The sequence below is a fragment of the Diceros bicornis genome, chromosome 24, assembly GCF_020826845.1.
Source record: "Diceros bicornis minor isolate mBicDic1 chromosome 24, mDicBic1.mat.cur, whole genome shotgun sequence".
Classification (NCBI taxonomy): Eukaryota; Metazoa; Chordata; class Mammalia; order Perissodactyla; family Rhinocerotidae; genus Diceros; species Diceros bicornis.
The window spans coordinates 23,312,526-23,338,076 of record NC_080763.1 but is presented as its reverse complement, the minus strand read 5'-3'; the positions used below and the strand labels follow the sequence as shown (position 1 = coordinate 23,338,076).

Sequence of the window (25,551 nt, the reverse complement as noted above, 5' to 3'; positions counted from 1 at the left end):
TCACCCGCTGCAGAAACTCCGTCCGCTCCTTCTTCTTGTTCCGGCATCGGGCCGCTGCGACCTTATTCTTCTCCCGGCGCCTTTTCCTTCGCTCCTCTTCCTCGTCTAGCTGTGAGGGCAAAGAGCCGCCGATTAGGCATTGAGGCAGGCCTGAGGTATGGCTTCCCTCCCGACGCACAGACAGATGGACAGTCCCCCTCCTAACCCACATCTCGGCAGTGAACGAGCTGTCACTGTCGGCCAGCAGCCTGGCCTTTAGCTGATGAGATGGAAATGTTTCCCAGGCAGCCCAAGGACCTTCTCAGAGCAGGCGGGCATCCCTGGGAAGAGTCAGTGTCCCTGGGGGCAGGGCTACCTGGGTTCTGCTAGAGTTCAGGAGCCCTGAGCCTGGCGAGTCTACTCACACAGAGGTGACACCCAACGGGCGGTGATGGTCTGTTCTCCTGCCCAGCCAAGCCCTCTAGGCACTATTTTCCAGGCCAGTGGTTCCCAGGCACTTCCTTTGAAAACACCTTGGGCGTGAGCAGATTTCATATTCTGCCCCCTACCCCGCCCCTTCACCTCCTTAAGGTAACTTCACCCTCCCTCTTGGTCTTTCCAAATGCCCGGATCTAACTCCTTGCCGACTAAGCAGTCTCCTCAGCCTCCTCACCTGTTTTTAATCCTGTTCCCTGCCTCTGCATGTTCTTCCCCCAGGATCCCACGGGATCCCTGAAGTGCCCTGCATGGGACACAGGCAGAGGGGCCCCCTGCATCTCCAGGCTTGCTTCTCTCCCAGGCAACATTAGGAAATTCACCGTGCATGAAACAGGGCCCATTAAATGTGAAGGAGGAAGCTCACTACCCCCCAACACTGACTTTCAATCAAAGTTGCAGTTATTATTGTTTCATTAATAATACTAGTAACAAGAGCTGCTGTTTGTTGCCTACTTTGCTAAATGCTTTAAACACAGGTCATGTAATCCTCACAATCAAAGTCTGATGAGGAAGGTCCTATTACTGTCCTATTTTACAGATGGTGAGACCGAGGCTCAACAGTTCGATGTGCCCCATACAACTAGGAAATGGTGGAGTCAGGATTCCAACTCAGATTTCTCTGACTTCATCCTGCCTGCTCTTGACCACTGGCCCACACAGCCCCAGCCCACCAGGATCCCTTTGATGTGGTGCCCCTGACTGTCCCTTACCTACCAGGAGAATCTGGAGACACACGGGACCAGCTGGGCTGGGGACAGCCTAGAGTCAGAGGCCACTAGAGAAGTGACTGGATTGCCCTGGGCTTGCCAACTCTCTCACTTCTCGAGCCAGTGGGGTTGATTCTGGCAGCCTGAGGCCTGGAACAAGGTCTCAGCCGAAAGGGCTTTGGGCCAGGAAAATAAACAGCCTCTCCGTGCACTCCCAGCATGCTCTAGGAGCTCAGGACCGAGGGCCTGGCCGGAGACCAGCACTCACGGCCATCGGCACAGGCGCTGGCAGGGCAGCCTTTTCTCCTTCTCCACCACCTCTGAGCTTCTCCCTGACCCACTCCCACCCTGCCTAGCTGGAGAGGCGCCTTGTCAACACCACCGCACCCAAGCACCTCCCTGCCCCTTGGCCTCCTTTGAAACAGAACCAGAAGTGACAGCTCCTCTGGCTGACCTGCATCTGGGAACATAGAAACCTGGACAAAATTGATTCCCCCCAACCTCAACCTCACCCCCAACAAGGCCGAGGTAACCGTGACGACAGGCAGAGGGAAGGAACTGGAGGAAGTGGCTGGCAGTGCAATCTCCCCTCGGCCAAGAGGGTTTGCCCACAAACTGCCAAGGTGATGTGTGCAACCTGGGCACTGCCGGGCTCGCAGGGCCTCGAGCCCCTCCCCCGGAGCAACCCGGGGGTTCTGGCAGAGCTGCTGTTTCCTAGGAGACACAACCTCTGTCCTCTAAGACCCAGCTCCCCACCCCACCCCTGTGCGGGGCCTCATCCTACATAAAGTCAGGGGGCAAACAGAAGCTGCTCTAGCAGCAGATGCAAAAAGGCTCAACACTGGGAGTTTAAGAGATCACTAGGCCAGGCTGCTCCACTCCCCCTCTCCAGCCACATCCATCCCCTCCAGCCATCACCCTCTACTCCAAATGCCTCACCTTCCTCCAAGCCAGCCAGGCCCTCCTGAGACGACCTTCCTTTCCCACTTGGCAAACTCTTATGCGACCTTCAAGAGCAAATGTCACCTCCTCCAGGAAGCCTCTTTTGACTCCCCAGATAGAATTAACTGCTTTTTCTGTGCTGCTACAGCACCTTGAGTACTCCACTGTAAGAAACTCTATCAAATCCCACCATAATTCTCTGTTTATGTAGGTACCTGTCTTCCCTGATAATCTGGAGGATGGGGGACCTGAGCATCCTAGCACCTGGCATAGAAAATGGCACTTAGTAGGGGCTCAGCAAATGTTAGTCAAATGAATGAATGGAACAAAGGATTCTGGAGAAAGATGCCACCAGCTTGCACTCTATAATTACAATATAAAAGTGACCTATTGCCTATGTTTGCATCTGCATAACCTTTTCCCCCGGTGCTCATAAGGAGCCTTCTCTGCCAGGAACGGACTCTTCTCTCTGTCTGCAGGAGGCCAGCAAAGCTTAGGGATCATGTCCTGCCTCCCCCAGAAGCACATGGCCAAAGACAGAGTCTAGATTCGGGCACAGGCCTTGAAATAATCCAGGCTGTGCACGTAAGCCTAAAGACCCCAGTTCCACAGCCACCACCAGCCTCCATGCCCCGTCCCCAGGACTTTCCTGCAGCCATGCCCTGCCTTGGCTGACATCTCCCAATAAGGCAAGAAATGGCCCCAAAGCTCCATCACCACACCTTCCCCACTGCCACTGCTGCATCTCCCCCGAATTGTCCCGCTGCAATTTCAGAGCCGCCCAGAGGAGACAGAGAAAACAGCTGCTGAGCTCCTGCCAGAAGTGAGATAGGAGCCGGGCGGTGCCCCTCAGCCTTCTCCATCCCCACGGGCTAACTCTGGCTCCTTTAGCCCGTGCCTGTGTGGTCTGTGCTCCCGACTGGACCAACTGGAGACTCCCCCCAACCCTTTTTTCATCTGCAGAGTCAAGGCTGCTGCCCCTCCTCCTTGACACTGCCCAGATTCTCTAAAGCATTTGGCCAGGAGTGGGTGAGAGATAGCAGAGAGTGTTTCACCACACACAGTTCAGACATCAAAAACCGGAACCTGGGGCCAGCCCTGTGGCGGGGTAGTGGTTGAGTTCACGTACTCTGCTTCAGCGGCCCGGGGTTTGCAGGTTCGGATCCCAGGCACGGACCTACGCACTGCTTATCAAGCCATGCTGTGGCAGGCGTCCCACATATAAAGTAGAGGAAGACGGGCACAGCTGTTAGCCCAGGGCCAATCTTCCTCAGCAAAAAGAGGAGGATTGGCAACAGATGTTAGCTCAGGACTAATCTTCCTCACCAAAAAAAAAAAAAAAAAAAAAATCAGAAAATACCAGAACCCAAGAATGGGAGATGACGATTCTTTTCTTCAGATACAGCAGGAAGAACCAGGATGTTTGAGGAGGAGGCATCTTGACGCTCAATATATTTAAAGAACCATGAGATGGGGGCCTGTTCTCAAACTTAGTTCTGGTTCTGTTTTTCCCAAATTCCCAGGGACGCCCGGGCAAAGCTGTGTTCTGGCAGTGAGGGGTACCCCTGAACCACATGTCACATGGGAGGGACAGAATCGGGGATCCACGGCCAAGACAGCCCTCAGGTTGAGCAGTCCCTCTTCATGGAGCCAATTCTCAAGCCCCTGGGGGACCCCAGGCCCTGGCCACAGCTGACTGGACAAGGCGTGAATGGCTGACCCGAGCTGGGCTGTATTTACCTCCTGGAAATTTGAAACTGGATTGCTGGACTTGAGGGCGACCAATTTCAGCCATGCGCCCAGCAGAGCAGACAGAGCAGGCTGCTGATATGTGGAGATGAGCAGAGACCATGAGGCAAGAAAGAAACAAACACTCAGCTATAGGAGGGAGTCAGAGAGACAAAGAGAGGGAACGGGTGACAGAGAGAAAAGCTGGGCCTGGACCAGGGTGAGCAAGCCAGGTGCCCAGGACACACATTTAAGGAGGCGTGCACTCTGGGGCTTGTGCAGGGCCAAGTCGGCACCCAAGAGTGAGTGCCTCCTTAAATGTCGTGCCCTGGGCATCTGGCTTGCCTCACCCTGCCCAGGCCCTGAGAGACAGAGGGAGCTCCAGACAGAGACAGAGAGGAAGAGAGATACGGAGAGACAAAGATGGGTGGAGAGAGACAGAGAGGCGGAGGCATTAGAGAGAGACATGGACAGAGGCCAACGGACAGACAGACAGACCGAAAGATTCCACTGGGGTGGAATCTTGGTCCTCCTGATTCCACCCCTAGAGAGGCCTGACTATGCTTCCCGTCTTTGGGGTCCATGATGCTTCCCACCCCTGACTCTATCCTGAAAATTCCTCCTCTGGCCTGGAGGGAATTTGGGAAGGTTTCTGCCTCTTGCCACTGAAAGATGCCCAGGACACCAGGGTCCTACCCTTGTGAAGTCGGGTGAGGCCAGCTGAGAATGGAGGAACGGAAGGTGGTCCCCAGTGATTCAGCGGAGAATCACTGCTACCAGGAGCCGTGCTTCCAGAACAGCTGGGAAAGTGGCAGATCCCGGATGCAGAAGGGCCCTGGAGCAAACAGAAGTGGGTCACCTCGGTAGGCATCGAGTTCCCTGGATTAGGAGTCCCCGTGGTTACATGGTCTCAGTAAACCATCCGGGACAGTTCTCTTACTCTCCCCACTTTTACAGATGAGGAAACTGAAGATACCAAGGCTGCCTGGAAGGTCAGTGGCAGCTTTGAATCCAGGCCTTTCAGCCCAGGGCCCAAGTGCCTCCTGCTCTTCGAAGGAGAGCTTGTACACCCCCACACGTGGTAACAGGTTCCCCCCTTTCAGCTCCATCCTGGCGACAGGACTGTAAAGCAGCAGCAGAAGCTTCCGACTCTGAGTGTGATGACCATTTTGTTTTTTCCTATTTGGGTCTTTTTAAATAAAAACTATTTATTGCACAATTAACACTGATTGTGACAGGCAAGCTGCACGGTTTAAAGGAAGGGGCCTCCCCCGCTCCTCTCCGGCCTTACCCTCATCCGTGCTCACGTTTCTCAGGCCCCGTCTGCAGGCCACGTGGCTTTCGCACGGTGGTAACAGTCACCCAGATGTGATTTTGAATTCTGACATTTCATAAGCATTTCCAAAAATAAATCTTGTGGGATCCACAAAGAGATGGGCTGAGAAAGAGCAATGACGCTTTTTAACCCGAGGCACTGAAAATACAGAAACTCTCACGTGGACAAAGCAATAGAGAAAAGAGCAATAAAGGAGGCGACAAGCAGAAATAAAGGGGAAAAAAATCCCAAATCAAACCAGAGTAGGGAAGGTCTGAAAGGCTTATCTCATACTAAGAACTGTGGCGTGGGCAGAGAGAAGCAGGCTTCTCTGAGACTCATGGCGTCAGGGTTGTCATAATGGACTGTGGGGTCTAAGAGGCCTGGGTCCCCAGCAGCTCTGCTATGGAGCGGCTGTGCGCTCCTGGGCAAGTCACTCAGCCTCTCTGAGCCTCCATTCCTCACCTGTACAAGGAAGACACTGGGCCCTGCTGCACGGATTGTAATAAGGACTAGCCAGCCCAGAGGCTGGGACACAGGAAGGGTTCCGTGAATGCCAGCTTCCCGGCCTGCCTTCCCAGGTGAGGCGGGGAGGCAATGCTAGTGCTGCCCGGGGCACACCAGCCTCCCACACAGGTAGAATCTGGCATAAAAAGGGACCTGGGGAGAGGGGGAGCAGGAGGGGTGCTTCAGAGCATGCAAGCTGTCAGTGAGCAGGCCTGGGGTAACAATAGCCCATCAGCCTCCAAATCTAGCCCTGGACAGGCCCACTAGGGTCCCTTCCGCCTGCATGGAGGAGCCACATTTCAACACCAGGGACCCATGAGCACCCTGGGAAGTAAACACCCAAATACCAAACATACCAGACATTCCCCCACATAAACACGGCTGCACTGAGCCAGGGGCTGCGGTCCTTCCCCACTCTCCTGGCCACCACCCCCGCCTCCACCTCCACCACATCAACAAAGTAGGGCAGTCCAGGGGCAAGACCTCAGCCAGCTGGCCAGCCTGGCTGGACCCACAGTCCCTTCTGCCTCCTCCCACCCCCACAGGGAGGAATGAGGAAACCCCAGGGGCCCTCGTCCAACACCCTTGCTGACCCCCTGCAGCCCGCAGGGGCCTGGCCCTCCCCCCAGCGTCTCCCCGGGGGGCTGCGCTGTTGGAACTCTGCCCTCCTCTCTCTCCCATCTGCTCTAGCCAGGCCCTCTCACTGCAAATGGCCAAGGTCGGACCTCAGCTGTGAAATACTAGACAGTTTCAGTGAACAGCAGGCAGGGCTGTAAGAGAAAATTCAAGACAAATGGTCAGTCTAAGGCTGGAGTTGCAAATTCAAGTCACCTCCAGGGGCCAAGCAAGTAACCATTAGTGAGGGAGGAGGGCTGCATGGGGCTGTGACCTCCAGAGGTAACACCCCAGCTAGCCTCAGTGCGATGCAGGCTCGGTGTTGCCAAATCTTCCAACTTTTCAAGACTAGCTGAAAGTATGAGTTTTTAAGTAAAATCTCCCAATTTTTAATGTTGGAACAAATTCCATTTTGAAAATAACACTGTGTGCGCCAAACAAAACACATCTGTGGGCCACACTGGCCCGTGGGCTGCTAATTTATGACCTCTGGCAAGCGACAGACCCCAGCGGGGTTGGTCATCAGACGCCTGGCTCTAGCCACGGCAATGCCCTACTCCATGATCTTGGGTCAATCTGTTCATGTCTCCCGTCCAGTGGCTCATCTTTAATAAACACAATAGCTCCCGCTTCTCACTAACCTTCAAACATCTCTGCAAGGTGGGTATTAGGGGCCTCATTTTACAGGTGACAGACAAGGTGAAGTGTCTGCCCAAGGTCACCAAGCTAGGAAAAGACAGGGATTCGAGTCCATTCCATCACACTGCCGGACTGAGATCTCCCCAAAGTCCTGTCTAGCTCTGACTTGCCTGGGTTTTTATTCACCCAACCTTCTTGAAGGGAGGAGGAGGGGATGTGGGAGGGACATCTCCCCGCTTTTAAGAAGTTTCAATGGTCACTTCACAGACTCTTAGAGACCAAAAGGGGCTCTTGACAAGCACCCAGACCAATCCCTAGATTTTACAGATGAGGAAACAGGCCCAGGGAAGGAAGCGGATCGCTGCCAGGCTCACACCTGGGGGCAGGGCCTGGGTCCTCACAGATGAGTCCAAAGAACACTACTGGGTTGGGCCCCCTGGGCCTCCTGGCTCTACCTGACTGCATTGCTCCCTCTGTCTGGAATTTTCTCTGCCCTGGATGCACGACACTGACTGTGTCTGTCCTCTTCCTACTTCCCTGACCTCTCCTTTTCTGTGTCTTGCCCAAGACCGTCTGCCCATCCCTTTCAGGCCGATGTGTCCCCAGGTCCTACCCTGGGCCTGCTGCTTCTCTCACGGTATAGACACCACTATGGATCATTGTTTTCATCTACTCATGTGGTTTCAACTACCGCCTATGCCCTATGCCAACCAAATCTTCATTTTCAGACCAAAACATCCAAATGCCAGCTGGACATTCAATCTGGATGTTCCTCAGCCCCTCAGAGTCTTTATCCTCAATTTGTTACTTCATCTTTATTCTCCACTCTAGCCGGCACCATGGCCCACCCAGTCACTGGAGGTAGAAACTCAGGCCCTACCCCTCACCTGTCCCTCTCCTTAGCTCCGATATTGACCAGACAGGCCATCCAATTCTACATCCTAAATCCTCCTCAGATTTGCTGCCCACTCTCCACCCCGCTGCCACTTTCCAGGCCCCCTTCCTCCTGCACCACCTCCTGACCCTGCACAACCATCCTCCATCCCAACCATTGGAGGGATCTTTCTAAAATGCAAATATGACAGTTACTAGCCTTTGGGGGGCTCATCATTACCCTCAGGATAAAGCCCAAGCCCCTTAATGTGTCAAGAAGGCTCCCTGTGACTTGGCCCCACTGCTCTGGTCTCACCTCCCGTCTATCCCTACTCTACACTCCATATTCCCGCAACACTGAGCCTCTATACACCCCACACTTCCCTGGTTCATGCCTTTGCTCCTGCTGTCCCCTTGGCTTACTCTCATTCTGTACATTTAGCTCAAGCATCACATCCTCCAGGAAGTCCTCCCCGATTCTCATCCCTCCAGGCTGGGGAGGTAGCCCTCTGCTCTGGGCTGCCATAGAACTTTGAGCTTATCCTGGCCCCTACGGTGCTGTATTCTATCTTCGGTTTCTGCCTCCACTAAACTGGGAGGTCCATAGGGGCAAAGTCCATGTCTTGTTGACTTTTTGTGTGCCCAGCACCTTGTAGGGTTTGTGGCCATCAGTAGGACTCAATAAATGTTTGCTAAAGGAAGGCCTGATCCACAGAGCTGGTGACCTGGATGAGAACCCAGGACTCTTGATGCCCAGTCCCAGTCCCTTTCCACTTCACTCCAACTGCCCCCAATGCCAGGTTATAATCAAACACATTCACCTATGAACAAACCCCCACGCTGGATGCCATGCTCACTCAAAGCACCAAACCAGCCCAGCCAACCATCAGGTGAAGGCTCTGAACAGAGCTGGCAGAGGCAACGGCTCCACCTGCCAGGACGATTCACTCAGCTCTCCTGGCTGGGGGCGCAGGTGGATAAGCCATTGCTCAGTGCACTTGGCGTCTGCAGGAAATGGTGGGGGAGTAGGGGGACTGCAGACTAAGCTCTGTCCTGAGGTTCTGGAATGGAGACGACTTAGAGATCCTAGATTCCTGCTGCATCCACAGGTCAGGGAACTCACACTTAGAGAAGGGGAGTGAGTCTGCCCAGGTCCCTGGGTCAGACAGTGGCAGGACCAATCAGGACGTTATTGCTTTCTGGAAAGAAGCAGGGAACGTCTTCTTTATGAACTGAAAGCCTGACACTTCCATCATTGTTGGGCATCAGAGCCCACACGGGGATCCATCAGAACCAACTTCTCTGTCTCGTCACATCTCAGCAAGACAAAGCATTTCCTGACCACAGCCCTCCCAAACCCTAGTCCTCAGGAAAAACCTTCTCCTGGGTTAAGAGAACCCATAAGACAACAGGCCGCTGAGGCACAGGGGTGGTTTACATGAACAGAATAGGGAAGGGCCATTCTCTCAGAAAGCAGTGGAGAACAGCCCATTTCCACTGCTAAGAAAAGACAGCATTGTATTTGGAACAAAGCCTGAAAAAGCCGGCTGGGCAGGGTGACACCCTTTGCGGACAGTCTTGCTAAGGAAAGAGCAAACACTGTTACTACAGAAGTGAGACAGAGGCCAGGAGACATAGGAAAAATCACCTTGGCACCGGTAGAAAATCTAACATTGAAGAGAAAAAGGGGCGACGATTGCTGGGAAATTCTTTTGCTAGAGAAGAGCTATTTGAAGAATGATGGCTTTTGTTGAAATATGTCTACTTCAGGCCCATTTCATACTTATGGTTTAGTGAGGTTTGGTTTCCTACTAGGCAATCAATCAATTTTCTTGCCCAACTGACTATCGCTTCAAAAGATGAGAAAAGGAGAGAAATAGTGGCCCCCACAAGACTCTCGCTATCCCCAAAAGACTGTAAGAAGTAGAATATATCTGGCAGGAAAAAATCCATTTTCTTCTCAAAAAGAGTTAATAATACAGTTGAAACTGAGTCTTTAACAACAACAAGCAGTGTATTATGCCTTGATTACACTGGGGGGGAAAAAAAACAGACAGAGCTCCTGCAAAATGACTCTACGATGAAATGAAAATGTAGTTGTTGCAAAGAATATTTATGAACAGGGCTGTTCTGAAAGTCCCGGGCTGGCCAAAGTAGAAGAACATTTCAAGTGCCATCATCCTACTGAAGCCTTGGAGCTCATTTGTCTTTCATCATGAAGGTGAAAAACAAGGTCCCTGGCTTAATTATTCTCCACCAACGCAGTTCTGTTTAATCTGTATGCAGGGTGTGCAGCTAAAAGATGGGTTTCAGCCAATTTCTGTCAGGCACAAGGCACAGATAACAGACAAATCGCCGAGAAGAATGGCGACCTCTCCTTCGCGGGTACTGAACCCCAGCTAATAAAAATCCCGCCCAGGTGACACGGCCAGAAGAATTCACCACCACGATACCTGGAGGGTGGAAGGGTTTCACTATGAGTGATACATGGAATGAAATGGATGCAATTAAAGTTCAGAGAGTGGGTAAGGAAGGGCTTTGCAGCACCCAGGCAGATAAGGTGGGGCGCGAGCTCCCTCCACCCTAGTACCCAGACCAGAGCTGCTAAGAACTCCGGGCCAGAAACAGCAAATGAGGGCTCCTTTGGCAACAGAACAGTTTATCTGATCTCCCTTCTGAAACAAAACAGGAGCCAGCCTACCGACAAGCTGGGCAGCTTAATTAATTGGAAAGTCCCCGAAGGGGTGAACGCTGGTAGCAGGACGGATCTCAAAATCTGGAAATAACTGGTTTGGAGATGCTAAGGTGTTTGCTGACTCAGAGAGCAACCTCGCCTCACAAAGATTCAAGTACCACACACATGAATGAATACCTGAAGCGTGCGGGGAAGCTTTGGAGAACTTGAGATAGGTTTGGAGAAAAACGTGGTTTTAGACCCTTGCAGCCATTCTCAGAGAGAAATCATTGCCAGTCAGAGGTGGAAGGGACGTTCAAATCATCTAAACATGCAGAGAGCATCAGAATCCCTGGAGGGCTTACTACATGACAGATTTCTGGGCACCACCCTCCAGAGAGTCTGCTTCAGTAGGTTTAGGATGAGACCCAAGAATCAGCACTTCTAAGATGCTCCCAGATGTTGGTGCTGCTGGTCTGTGGACCCCACTTTAAGCAGCACCAGTGTAAACCAGCGGGTGTCAGATTGGTTTCAGCAGCAGCAGTCTCTTGTTCAAGTGAAACCACAATATACTAAATAGATAAAAGTGGTATTTTATTAAGGGGCTCACAATTATATCATATTCTAGTCATTCAACGAGAACAATAAGATGTGTTGCGGTTGACGAAAAACCTTTAACTCAGAGGTTATGGGGGATAGCTGCAGTTTCTGCAGCCTCAGGATCTGAATTATTCCTGTCTCATGTTTTCCTCGCACACACAGATCAGTAGTTACAAATGGTGTATATGTGTATATATATACACACATACACATACACACACATTTTTATAAATAACGTTTCATCAGCTTGCGTCGCACCCTCAGGATGCTCTTCAGTTCAAGAGAAGCACAGGAAGAGCTTTGTTCTGAAGTCTATGCAAAATGGATTAACCTGGCACCAGACTTCACCTTGGCAGTGCTCTCCAAGGTGTTCAATTTGATAACTAGTAGGTATGAGTATGTGTGTGGATCTTGCTTTTTTAAACAACAGAATAGATAAAATTATGCTTTAAAAATGAGACCGTGGCAAGTGACTCAATCTCCTTGAGCCTTGGTTCCCTAACAACTAATGGTACTAAGAACACCTACCACTTAGGGTTGTTGAGCAGATCAAAGGAGATAATATCTACAAAAGCAGTTTGCAAACCATAAAGTGCAGTGCTCATGTGAGCCTTCTGTCCTGAACCCAGATGTCCTCACTCCTTCAAAGACCTGGGCCAGTTTATACCGTACCACGGGTTTCAACCAGTGGCTGCGAGCTAGAACCACCTGCCGGCCCCAACCAGACTCATTGAATCAGTATCTCCGGGCTGCATGTCAGTATTTTTTTAAATGCTCTCCAGGAGACTCTAATGAGTAGCCAGGATTACTCCATATTTCCTCCTGAGTTCCATACAAACACCTGCCAGATTGCTCTCATTGCTTCTGGAAGGCCACTAGCATTAAAAAGGAAAGAGGAGAAAATGCCCCTAACCAGCTCCAGGCTTTTTTACTGCTGCTAGCCTAGAAGGGAGTTTTAATAACCATACCAACTAATTGTGGAGCACTGATGCATGCTGCGTGATTTACATACTTTATCCCTTTTAATCCTCCCCGTACCTCTGTGAGGTAGATATTATTCTGCCCCATTTTTAAAACAGCTTTATTGAGATATAATTCACACATACCATACAATTCAGCCACTTAAAGTCGACAATTCAACAGCTTTTAGCATATTCACAAAGCTGTGCAACTATCACCACAATCAATTTTAGAGCATTATTCATCACCTCCAAAAGAAACCCAACACCCCTTAGCCCCCAACCCCCACCTCCCATCTCCCCCAGCCCTAGGCACTGTGGAACTGGTTCTCCTTTCTGTCTCTACAGATGTGCCTATTCTGGACATTTCATATCAATGGAATCATACAATATGTGGTCTTTTGTGACTGGCTTCTTTTACTTAACATAATGTTTTCAGGGTTCAATCATGTTGTAGCAAGTATCAGTACTTTCTTCCTTTTTATGGCCAAATAATATTCCATTGTATGGCTATATCATATTTTATTTATCCATTCATCAATTGATGGACATGGGCTGTTTCCACTTTTGAGCTATTATGAATAATACTGCTATGAACATTCATGTACAAGTTTTTGTGTGGACATGTTCTGTTTTCTATTGGGTATACACCTAGGAGTGGAATTGCTGGGTCATATGGTAACTCTATCTTGAGCCTTTTGAGGAGCTGCCAGACTGTTTTCCACAGTGTCTGCACCATTTTACATTCCCACCAGCAGTTTACGAGGATTACAACTTCTCCACATCCTCACTAACACTTGTCGTTGTCTGCCTTTTTCATTATAGTTATCCCAGTGGGTTTGAAGTGGTATCTCATTGTGGTTTTGATTTGCATTTCTTTGATGGTTAATGATGCTGAGCATCTTTTCATGTGCTTATTAGCCACTCATATTTCTTTGGAGATATGTGCATTGAGATGCTTTGCCCATTTGTAATTGGGCTATTTGTCTTTTTATTATTGAGTTGTAATAGTGCTTTATATATTCGAGATACAAATCCCTTATCAGATCTATAATTTGCAAAAATTTTCTCACATTCTGTGGATTGTTTTTTCACTTTGTGTCCTTTGAAGCACAAAAGTTTTTAATTTTGATGATGTCCAATTTATCTATTTTTTTTATTGCTTGTGTTTTTGGTGTCATATCTAATCCAAGGTCACAAAGATTTATAGCTGTTTTCTTCTAAGAGTTTTGTAATTTTAGCTCTTACATTAGGTCTTTGATGCATTTTTAGTTAATTTTTGTATATGTTGTGAGATAGAGGTCTATCTCTCCCCATTTTTACAAGGGAGGAAATTGAAGCTCAAAAGTCTAGTAACCTCTCCAGAGCCAATCTGTTCCAATGCAGCAGTCCTGCTCTGCTACATTGCTTCCAAAGAGCCAGGGTTTCTTATTGGTGGTGGTTGGAGGGAGAGGGAGGGAGAAGGGCTATGGGAGGCAAGAGGCTATGGAGGAAGAGGAGGCAAATCATGGAGGAGCTTGTCACTAAGAATGTGCACATGCACTATGCTTAGCAAAGGGGGACCCCGCAGCCAAAGAGCAGAGCACAGTCAATGAGCCCCAGCACAGGGCAGGATGTGCGCAGCCTCGAGGGGTACATACACCCAGAGCAGGCCCATGACTTCACTCCCAGCACCTCCGTAGCCTGCCCGAATCTGCCCGAATGTCCTTCTAGGTCTCTGAGCTCCAACCTCAGGCCAAGCTGTCCTGTGTCCTTTGGGCACAGTAGAGGGGAGAGAGACTTGGCTGGGTGCACAGTTGTTCAGCCAGAGGAGCCTCACCTGTGAGAGGGCTCAGTTTCCCAACTCTGAGTCCATGTTGCCAGTGAATCTGGGATGCCAAAATAAGATGACTGGCTTTGACAGAGGCCACTTCGTAGGGCTGCTAAAAAATTGATGGTTCCTGGGAATCCGACAATGACCTTCACACCACAGGAAACAAGATAAGGGGTGACATTAGGCAACTTAGGGGAAAACAGAGGCTTGAAGTGCCTTCTCATTTACACTTTGGGATGGAAACTAAACCCTGGCTGCGTCTGCACTGCATGAACAACAGAAACAGGAAGGTCTGCTTGCTTCCCTGGAACCCAGGTCACGGGTGAACACACTGGAAAGGCCAGTGCTGTCAGAATTTGTAGCATGGTTCACTACCAATGGACTCAGTCCCCAACAAAGATAATTGACAGATTGCACTGTCCTCAAGGTCATCTTTACACACTGTGCCTCCCGTAATCTTCAGGATGAAATTCTATGAGTCTTAGTTTCCTCCCTTTATAGGTGAGGAAACTGACCCTCAAAAAGACCAGCTGACTTGTCCAAGGTCATACAAGGAGTGGGCGATGCAGCCAGATTTGAACCCAGAAGCTTGAACCCAAGCCTAGAGCACTTCCCAGGCCTCGGAAGCAGCCTGTCTGGTTAGGAAGCCAGGATGCTGCACAGCTCACACCACACCTGGGTACCTCCAAACACTCACCACCTCCCAGGGCAAAATACCCCAAGCCAATGAAAGCCCAAGGAACAGTTTCTGAATCAGTTATCAAAAACTAACTTGCATAATCGACACACTGAAAAGTATCACCATCATATCTTACATTTGTTGTGTATCTTATTAAGTGAAGCCCTTTACCTGCATTAGTTCATTTAATTATCACAGCCACACTTATCTCCATCTTAAGATAGAGAATCTGAGAAGGCAGCACAGGACTCCCTGAACTTCTCAGAAGTGTCTGATTTCTGCTAAAAACATAAGGATCTAGCCCTGTTCCCACCAGCACCTTTCCAAGGGACTCCATGCTAAGACAACAGTGGGTGTAACCAGCCTATGATGTTAAATCAGAGCTTTGGAACCCTTGTGAAGGCTCGGGGTAGGGTATCCAATGAGACTCAATACCACAGGAGCCAATGTTAAACACATTCATAGCTGCTTTTAGCTATCACTCATTTCCCGCAAGTTAAACTATTAAAGAAAAAAAGCTAACAGCTTTTGAAAATGTGCTAACAAAGTGACGGAACTAAAGAGGAAATTCAGGATTTCAAAGATGAGTTGGGAGATTCTGTTCCAAGAAGGGACAGATTGGATCTCCCTGCCAAGCAAAAATGAGACAGAAAAAGCATCTGAGTCAGGGGGAAGAAGGCCAATGCTATCCCAAAGAGCCACAAATTAAAAACCAATTATGCAAGGCTTGCTAAAAAATGTCAGTGGGCTGCTTTTATGTTTTAAATCACTAAAAACACAAGCGTGCTTACGCCAACATTAACCCAGCACGTCAGCTGGCTGGGGCAACTTTTTATGCTCACACTAAACATGAGTGAACATTTTGGTCTTTTCGGTGAACAAACTCTGGGATAACTACCTGTGGCTGAGAGTGAGCATATCTTTCAAGGCCACCCTACAGTCCACGGATTCAAAATCACACACTTCATCCAAAGATGAAAACCCTCTACACATCCTGCAGGGTCCCTGGAGAGGCTGGGAAACAACCAAGGTGAGATCCACAAACAGCTAAGTCTCCTCTCCTGCTCTGAAGATGATGAGGACACGGATCCAGGCCCATGTGCAATATGTGCTGGAAAGGCAGTCCACGATGGAATGCACACACTGATTCCAGAGGGTGAAGCCCTCGGAACACTCCCTGACAAGGATCACAAGAGCCTGAGGAGAGGTACAAACAATGCGAGTCAGGCTCCCAAGCGCAGCTGAGTCACCTCCAAGCCTACTAAACAGACAGATTCCCTGGGCTTGGCCCTCAGAGATTCTGATTCCGTGGGCCTGAGGTTGGGTCTGGAAATCTGTATTTATAAGAACTTTTCCAAGCAGTTTTGATGATCAGCCAAGTTTGGGAATGGTTGGTTTGATTTTCATTATGTCCTCTTTTTTTCTGCCTGAAGTCGCTTAAGTTCAGAAATAGAAACACAAAAGGACAATGCTTGGAGGCAAGAATTAGGAGATATAGAAATGAAAGGACAGAAAGTTTAAGTGACTTGCCAAGGTGCTGCAGCTAATTAATGTTCAAACCAACCAGCATGTGTTAAACATCCAGTCTATGCAAGGCGCTGAACACCGGCTAGTGGAAGTAAAAAGAAATGTAAGATTCTTTGGGACCTAAACGCAGGACACAAACTCAAAAGCAGGCTGGTGACACAGAGCGTGCCGCCGGCTGGGTGTAAGGCAACAGGAGTAGCTGAGGCTGGTGAACTAAAGACTGCAGGCTCCTACAGTGAGCATCTGCTCCTCAGCTCCAGCATCCCGTTGCATATAAGGGTGTGGGCCCAGAATGGCCTGATATTCTGGTTTTTTCAAAGAAGCCAGAAAGTCCACATTTCCTGGCTTTTAAATATAGCAACTCATTCAATTAAAAAAAAAAAAAAAAGAAAACCACACTGTGAGGGCCAAACAAGATTCATCTGGAGGCTGACTCCAGCCCATGGAATGACGGTTGCAACCTCTTTCCTAAAAGGTCCAGGCCAAGCTCCCTACATTCTTGGGTCCCCTCTAGAGCACTGCAGAGTGGCACAGAGAGTGAGGGGTCCCATCCAACAGGTTGATAAGTGAGTGCTTGGGGGGGGGGCATGCATGTGTGTGTGTGTGTGTGTGTGGAGGCGCTCAGGCCTCCCTCCCCTCCCTACTGGAAATGCATTCCGGCCCAGAGGCAGGGTGTGGCCACTGCAGCCACAGCAGCCCACTCGGAGATGACCCAGGAAGGGCCAAGATCTTCAGGCCAGTGACTGGTTGGTGGAGGAGTCCAGTTTAAGAGGCTGCAGAACAAAAAGCAAAGGAAGAAAAGCCCTGGCGACAGCCAGAGAGCAAAGCTGTCCTGAAAAGAAATATTAGAAAGGAGAGAAGAACAAAGAAGCAAGAAAGCAGCATTGGCTCTAAAAACCCCATACGCCAGAATATAACGTGCCCAGACTCCCTAGCCAGCCATCAACATGAGCAGTCTGCTCCATTTTTCCTCACAATACTGACCACTACCCGACCTTTTATATTGTAGAGTAATTTGCTTATTTTTATTTCTGGATGCCCCCACCACAACATATATCTCCAAGAGAAGGGGGCTTTGTCTACTTTGTTCATGGGTCAATTCCCCACGTCTGGCACCGAGCCTGGCACACAGCAGGTGCTTAGCAAATTCCTGTTGGACAAATGGACTGCAGGCGAGCAGTTGGCACCAAAACAGTGTAACATTATGTGTCAACCATATAATACTAACAACATCAGCACAAAGCACTTTATCATCTATAAAACCTGTCATTTAACTTAATTCCTCCAATTTTCTTTTCCCCAACTGCTTTGTGCGTTTGGACATGGCCCAGCAGACCGCCGGCCTCTGCGAGGTGGACAGCCCAAGAGCCAGCTCGGACAGGGCTGCCTGCACAGCGGCTGCGCCCACTCTCTGAGCTGCAGGGCTCAGTGCTAATGGGGCCAGGTCATCAAAACGATCGAGCGTTCTGGGGCCAGGTTCATCTGGCCTCCCCGGCCCGACAGAGTGCTGATTAGAAGCCTGGAAGGGACGGAGAGAGCAGAGGAGGCTGCAGAGCACAAGGTTCAAGTTTCAGCTCTACAGTCAGACTGCCTGGGCTGTCCCCTAGCTTTGTGACCTTGGACTTCTCCAAGCCTTGTTGACCTCATCCACAACAATAATTACATCAAAGCATTCTTGTATGAGTTCAATGAGATACTTCACACAGAGTGCCCGGCACTGTGCCTAACGCGCGGCTCAGTGCAACGGAGACACCACTATTACAGCAGCAGCGTCGTCATCCATGCCGGCCCCACCTCCGCCACTTTCCAGTGACGTGAGCCTGAACGACTTAACTTCCTCCTCCCTGGACCTCAAATTCCTCTTCTCTACAATGGGGAGAACCTGGTCACCAGGATCAGGTAAGGAATAAAGAAGATCATACGGTTAAGCAATTAGCACAGGGCCTGGTACATGTTGAAATGCTTAAAAACCGTGAGCATTTATGTTTCTTGAATAACAATAAGAGTATATAAGATACTCTTATTGTTATTCAAGAAACTTTTGCTGGTCTAAAATGCTGATGTGAAAATCCACCAAAGGCAGTTTGCCATATGCAAATAAGTCTTCGGGACATAAGGTTCTCCAGCTGCAAGTTTCCCTTCACCTCCTTTATTTTTAGTTGCTCTAAGAATAAGCCCCCTGTCTCCCACCTTGAATCCGACCTAGGAAACATTTGGAGGTCAGTTCCCCGTGTAGGGCTGACCTTACCCTACGCCAGCGCAATCTATGCTGCTCCATCTGCCTGCTCGCCCCCACAACGCTGCAGTCTGACAGCGAGGGAGAGGACATGCAAATGTGCCCTAAAAACGGCTTGTTATTTTCACGGCCTGGCTGGTGTGTGTTTGTGGGTGCCTGTGAAGACAGAACGTCACTGTCAGGTACCGGGCATATGCCACCAATTTGGGGGAGGCTGTGAAATGTAAAAATATCCCACTCAAATAAAGGCGTCTTCCAAAAGAAAAAGACAGCTCCTCCAGCGCCTTGTGCGGAGGGAAGAGGTGGCAACTCAGCCACCCAGGCAAACCTCCGCTGGGCCACCCCCTGACCAAAGCACTCCACTCTGCGTCAATCCCACAGCCTCAGTGCCCCAGTGAAGCTGCTCAGCTACTGCTTTTAAATGGCAGTTATACTGTGGAACAACCCAGAAACGGATGCTTCTAAGTTACGGGCCTGAGACGGTGAATAGCAAAGGATCAAAGACAAGGACCCTCCATGAAGAAAACAGGACACTACATAAGCCAGGAATTGCTATTAACAGATTTACAAAATCAATTCAGAGAATATAATTACCGCTCACTCTAGCCTTGCAATCAAGATGCCTTTAGTGGGCATCTACCACGCACCTAATCTAGGTGTCTCGAGAGCCAATGTCTACCATAGGGGCCAAGCGGTTAAGGTAAATGAAGGCAGCTAGGAGTAACAAAAGCAAACCTAACAGTGTAAGCAAAATCAAGAACAATAGGGCGTGCAGGGCCTACGGCAAACTGGAGACAGGAAAGAGTGACGGGGTCTCTCCATTCCATGCAGCTGTGGCCATGCCAGAGCAGGGCACGGTGTGACCAGATCTTCCAATTTTTTAATCAAAGATTACAATCCAAATGTTCAAGTGAAATGTTGGTTCAAGTTTCTTTTAAAACACTGTGCACGCCAAACAAAACACACGAGAGCCAGATCCAGCCCGCAAACGGCCAGTTTGCCACCCCTGGCCAAGCCCCCCAGCGCTTCTTTGCAGTTTTTATGGTTCTCGTGGGGAGAGGGAGGGAAGAACAGGAGCTGCATATACACCCAACTCTCCCCTGCCAGTACCCAGGCACCTCTCCCCACTCAAGAGTCCCTCTCTCCGGAAAGTGCAGCCCTCCGAGCTCCGGCCTCAAGGATGAGCCCCTGTCCTGGCACATCTTTGCCTGTGAATGCTCCCTCTCACCAGAGCTGCTGAGCACCTGATGCTCAGCTGCTTCCCATGTCCTGCCCCCGCCCCCGCCCCCCAGCCACCTCTCCACCTCCCACCAGATGGGCAGCTCTTCTGTCAGGCCTCTGAAAAAATGGCCCTGTTGGGACCTCACTGGGGCAGGCCTTGGGACAAATGGCCAGCCCTGGGGAAGTGGCCAGAGACGTGCACAGCACTGATGCTCACCCACGCTAGGCACTTCTGTTTCTCACCAGTCCCCAGGGAAAAGCTTCTGCAAGTAAGACTCATGAAAGCTACAGCTGCAGGGACCTGAGGAAGGAGTGCTCCCCTGTGGGTCCTCTGCAAGCATCATCTAAGTCAGACGAGGCTGGGTGACAGCCATGCCCAGCTCTGGCAGCTGCTTGGGAAGGAGGGGGGAAAAGGCAATGATGTGACAAATGACAATAATCTTTCAAGATGACCCAATATTGGCATGCCCTTGTATACTTTTCAAAGCATGTGCACATTTCCATGATCTCCCCTGATCCTCCCAACAACCCAGAAAGATTGCCAATATATAATTATTCATTATTGTTATTATTAATCACTCTCCCCGTGCCCCTTGAAGAACCGGAGACAGGTGCAGCATCCTGCCGTAGCCCAGGGCTTCTCAAACTTTAACACATCCATGGATTCTTGGGGGAGCTTGTTAAAATGCAGATGCTGATTCAGCAGGTCTGAGGTGGGGCCCGAGATTATGCATCTCTCACAAGCTGAGGGGTGACATGGATGCGACTGGTCCTCAGACCCCATGTAGAAGAGTAACACTTGGGTCACGCGGTGTGGGTAGGGCTGGACCTGGGCTCTACCCAGGCGTCCTGACCTTGGAGTCTGCCTGGGGGAACAAGGCTCACTCACCTCACTTTTCACGGGTTGGGGCCTCTTGCCCAGTTTCACCTCCAGGAAGTGCAAGGGGGCAATCATGGCCCCGATGTTGCGGATGTCGGCGTATTTCAGCTCCTCCACGGTCAGGGCCGAGCTGGGCAGTCCGGTCAGGGGCCCGAGCCCTGGCAGAGAGCCCGCAGTCACGGAAGGGTCCGGAATCTGCCCAGGCATCATAGCAGGAGGAGCGGCAGTCCAGCCTGGAGTGGGCGGGAGAAGCAGGACAGGCGGGGTCAGCCGGGTGAGAGGTTCCATGAGGGGCTTAAGCCCCCGTGTCCTGCCAGGACCTCATTCTTTCTTTCACTGATGTCCTCCTGAATCCTTCCCGACCCAGCTGCTCTTTCTGCCCTCCGGTCCACTCTGCAACAGAGGGCAACTCCGTCAATGAATGCCCACCAAGGTTACCCTTGGCGCTTAAGGCAACGCTTAACCCAGTCACAGGCCACATGGATTAAGCGTTTGCTACCTGCTCGGCACTGCGGGAATCCTTCCATTTGCCCCATAAGACGGGGCAGAGCCCATTCCACAGAGGAAAAGCCAAGGCTTAGAAAGATAACTCGCTCGAGAATGTACACAGTTAAAACTGGAGGAGCTGGGATTTAAACTGCAACATATAGCCTCCGAAGGGAACGGATTCTAACGGTGGAATCTCAAGCACCTTTGCACCTGTTTAGGAGGGAGCTATTTCTGGTCTGGCATGGTGCCTCCCCTCCCATCGCACATCCCATTCTGTATACTTGTGAAGACACCCTGAATATGAAATGAAGCAAATCGAAGTTAAAGGTGAGCGTGTGTGTGAGTGCACCTGTGAGGAAGAGACTGAGGCAAAGGAGATGGAATTAATTAGCATGTGCTTTCCCAGTAGAGCCCAGGACCAGAAAAGTCCCCCACAGTCTCTTCACTGTCAAAGCAAACACATATTCTGGGGCTGTCAAATCAGAAGGTTTGCAAGGGACGACAGATTCAGGCGTGAAAGAAAGACATAATTAGACAGGTCAACACCAAGGGAGTTCTTATTTCCTCCTTCTCTTTTCTGGGGGAAGCTCACAGGCAAGAAATGGGCCTTTCAAGGAACAGACGGCAGGGAAGAAAGCTCGTGTGACAATAAGACCAGACTTATCTGGTCCCTTACAGGGCTCCTACCATCCATCCATCCGTCCATCCGATTGTTGACCACCTACTATGAGCCAGCAGGCATTGAGAATATGGAGGCCAGATGTGCACAGTCTTGACTTCTAAGCAGCCTTGTAAGTAGCATTTTAGTACAAAGCTGCTCCTGGATTCCAGTTCGGTCAAGGAAATCATTTCTCCCCCTTCCCACCTCTCTGTATAGGGCCATAAAATCAAAACCTCGACTCTCTTGGAAATCCTGGGGGAGCAGTTTTGGCCTATCTTTCCATTCTTTACCCCTCTCTTCCCATGGAGAGGGATGTATTTGGCGAGATAGGGGTGATAGGACGTCCTCTGGACCACACTTCTCTGTTGGGCGAAGTTAATATACTCATACGGCTGAACTGTCTTGGGCTCTCTGCCTCCCACAAGAGTGGCCCTGGAGAGTGACCCACAACCTCCTTTCCCCCATTCAGGCTCTCAGGTCTAGATTTCAAGAGAGGGGCATTTGGGGAGCCCATTTTGGCCATAGGCACAAGCCACATTCTCCATCTCCATTTCACTTTCAAAGGTGAAATTTGGTTCTCTATCCACCCCTGTGTCTCTTTCTCAATAGGCTCTGCACTCTGAGGGGAAAAGATGTGAGTGATTTGCACTCTCAAACCACAAAGACTTCCACTGGACATCACTTTCTTTAAGGAAAGGTGCTCGTGAACGGACAGTGGACCTGCCATTTCATCCCTAGCACACCGGCTGCAGCTGCCCATGAAGCCACACACACAGCTCCCTACTTTCCACCGGAGTTTACAATTGGTGCCCCAGGCTCTTTCATCCGTGCTCCAATGGCTCTACCTCCCATACCTGGCCCCTCAGCCCCTCCTTCCCACCCCACATCCTTTTTCCGCCTCTTTAGCACGCTGTGTCCCCCCAGGGCCATCTCAGAAAAGGATCCGAGACTCATTCACATCAGGGTATAGTCTTAGAGCTGGAGGAGGCCCTGTACTCATCTAAACCACATCCTCATTTTGCACATGAGGAAACTGAAGCCCAGAGGAGTAAAAGACTTGGCCAAGGTCACACAGCCAGAGAGGGACAGAGCCAGGACCGGACTCCTGGTCCCTGGATTTTAGAACCAAAGCTTTCTCACCCTGCCCTTTCTGTTCCCCCTCTTGGGGTCCAAGAGGTGTCAATGCAGAAGGAATGACCTTCTAATGGTGGACTTTCAGGCACTATCCCAGAGTGGAGGATCATTCTCTTGCACAGAGGACCCTCTGCTCTACCTCCCACGGAGATCCAGCATGAGGAAGTTCCCCAAATAATGCCATGGCAGCCTGGGTGGGAGCCCAGACACAGAAATGGCCCCTGAGACCTCTCCCACGTGCTTGGTCAGTGTGCCATGACCCTCCCTAAACCCGAGCTGGACCAGAGTCCACGGTCAGCATGAGAGCACCCCTCCACCCTCCGGAGTGGGGCCTGCAGTGCAGAGAGGGCTGCAGGGTGCACACCAGCAGGCTGCTCCGGGGCATGGCGGATGGGCTGCAGGTCTCCAGAAAGAACAAGAGAGGGCCGAGCACAGGGATGCATTCCTGTGTGGCAAAGTGATGCCTGGGCCCAACCAGGCGGACACTCAGCACGCAGAGGAGGGTGACTTCAGGCTACCTGAGCCAAACTGACAAAGGAAACTCACATCTCCTTCTCAGAAGAGGAGGAAACTCTAAAAAGTCCCCTCTTCTACACCTGAACTGATGCCACAAGGAGTCAGTGACCCCAGCGAGAATGCTTAACCGAGCTTGTCAAAACAGACAGGAGATGGCAGGCTAAGAAACGCTCTATGCCTGGTGCTTCAGCTGGACACAAAGCCCTCACAAAGGATGGGGGCGCCACACCTCAGGTACGAGGCAAAGCAAAAATACAGAGCAAAATCCCTTCTTTGGCCAGAAGCCCCAGAACCTCACTGTACTGTGAGGACCCATTGCTGTGAGGCAAAATGTGCCATATGGCAAAATATGCCACTCTGCAAGTGGAGGAGGGATTTCAGGGGGCAAGCAGCGGTCATGACTGGTTGCTGGTCCATGCCACCCCAGTGCCCAGCATCATTTCTGGCACAGAAAGGGTAATCAACAAATTCTTGTTGAATTAATAAATGAATGAATGAATAAACGAACAAATGATAAATTCATGGCGGAACAAAATTCGACAAGCGAGGTAAGGATCTGTCTCTGGAAGTTTAGATGCTCGTTATCTATTGTTCCCACAGTAGACCCCAAGAAAAATATTCCAGAGGCTTCTGTATGTTTCCTTGCCTAAGCCATCTCTAGGAGATGGAAGCCAGACTCCACTCTGTTCCAGGAATGATAGGCTCTGCTTGCAGCTTCTGTTTATTTTCATACAGATGGTATAAATGAGACACTAACAAATGATCCCAAAACATAATGAATTCCGTGCTACTGTGGGACACCCCCAAGAGGGGTAACCACCCCCAGGGAGTAGCAGCACCATAAATTCTTGCCATTCCTGCTCCCCTGTGAATCCAATGACATCCCAATAACAAGCCTCACTCAGGGGATCAAGCACCAGGCTTTCTTTGCAGAAGCAAAAAAATCCCCCTCTCTTTCCTGCCCCCGCAAGGGCGCCCCTAACTGCTCAGACACAAACCACAAAGTCCTTAACACATGCCATTCCTGGGAGACAACCACAACAGCTGACATTCACGAGCAAGAAGTCATCCTAAATGGCTCTGGGAGTAGGGGGCCGAAGACGGAGGAGCTGGAGCGGCTGCCTTTCATAATTGGATCCTCATTAACTGGAAAGAGCCGGCTGACGGACGATCCAACACCGAAAGGCAACCTTGGTGATTTGAAAAATAAAACAATTTGATGTGATTTAGGGATCTATAAAAGGGGAGGGGGCAGTGACAGAAAACCAATAATAGCCAGGAGGAATTTACCCACTTCAAGGAAGACATAGGAAAGATGACAAGAGGTGAAATCATCTCCTAGACTGGTTGTTCCATATGGAAACAATTTAGTAGGAAAAGGAGAACTACGCACTAAAAACTTTAGGGGAAGAACCCAGAGTTTTTTCCCTTCAGGGCCCAGGAAGTCCAAAAGGAAGATAAACACCCTCTATGTCTCCATTAGTAACTGGGATGCATAAATAAAGAGCAAGCTCTATACATTGGCAGAAGACCAAAATGGCAAACGGGGCTTGTGCCTCAAAAGACAGGACTAGAATCCAAAAAGACTTTGGCAATTTGGGATCACTGACCAGGAACAACTTGGAAACTAGCCAATGAAGAAATACTGGGTAATGCACAGATCCAAGATGAGACTGGCAAGCAAGGCATGAATACGACAGAAAGCATTCGGGAGGTCACAGTGCACCATAAACTCTGGTTGAGCCTAAGATTTTGGGTGGTTTGATGCACATCCCTAAAAGTGGGCTTGAAAGAAACAGGGACCAGATGGATCCAAGGGGAAAGGAGCTAAAGAAAAGATCTGGTATCTGTGTTTCTCTATTCCGACCTCCTCAGGGACTTGTAGGCACACAGTCTGGGGTGCTGCCTTGTACAAGCAGAAGAAAAGCCACAAGACACTTCAAGTCCAGCAAATGGGCCCTATTGGGAGATATTCACATGAAGAGTCATTTCAGCTGAACGAAGAAAAGGTAACTTGAGTTTTTCTCTCTTATTTTCTTCTTTTGTTGACTGTATGTAAAGCTGTAAGATAGTCCCATTAAAAAAATTATGGTATCTACAAATAAATGATGGTCTTGGTTTGATGGGTCAAACTTGTAAAGAGCTATTCTTATCAGAAAGTGCCCAATATTCTGCATCTTCATCTAGAACGGCAAAGACAAATTAAAAAAAAAAAAGACAGGTCAAGGGAAAGTTAGGATCTGCATCAAGAACTTTCCGCCCATGGAAACACAAGTTTAAGAGAGACTCTAAAATCCCTGGGCCTCTTTGAGGAGGTAGCTCCCCTCCAGGCCAGCAGCTGGCCTGGCTGGCATCGGGA

General features: G+C 50.0%; 1 protein-coding gene across 2 annotated transcripts in view; it reads right to left on the bottom strand.

The window, feature by feature from the left end:
- JDP2 (Jun dimerization protein 2) overlaps positions 1-25,551 on the bottom strand; it is a 38,128-nt gene that overhangs the window by 8,111 nt on the left and 4,466 nt on the right. For both annotated transcript variants that reach the window (XM_058567395.1, XM_058567396.1), the window contains exons 2-3: positions 20,402-20,625; positions 5-109 (exon numbers count right to left, since the gene is read on the bottom strand). In XM_058567395.1, coding sequence (XP_058423378.1) covers positions 5-109; positions 20,402-20,602 — 306 coding nt within the window. In that variant the 5' untranslated portion in view covers positions 20,603-20,625. The remainder of the gene's footprint in view (positions 1-4; positions 110-20,401; positions 20,626-25,551) is intronic.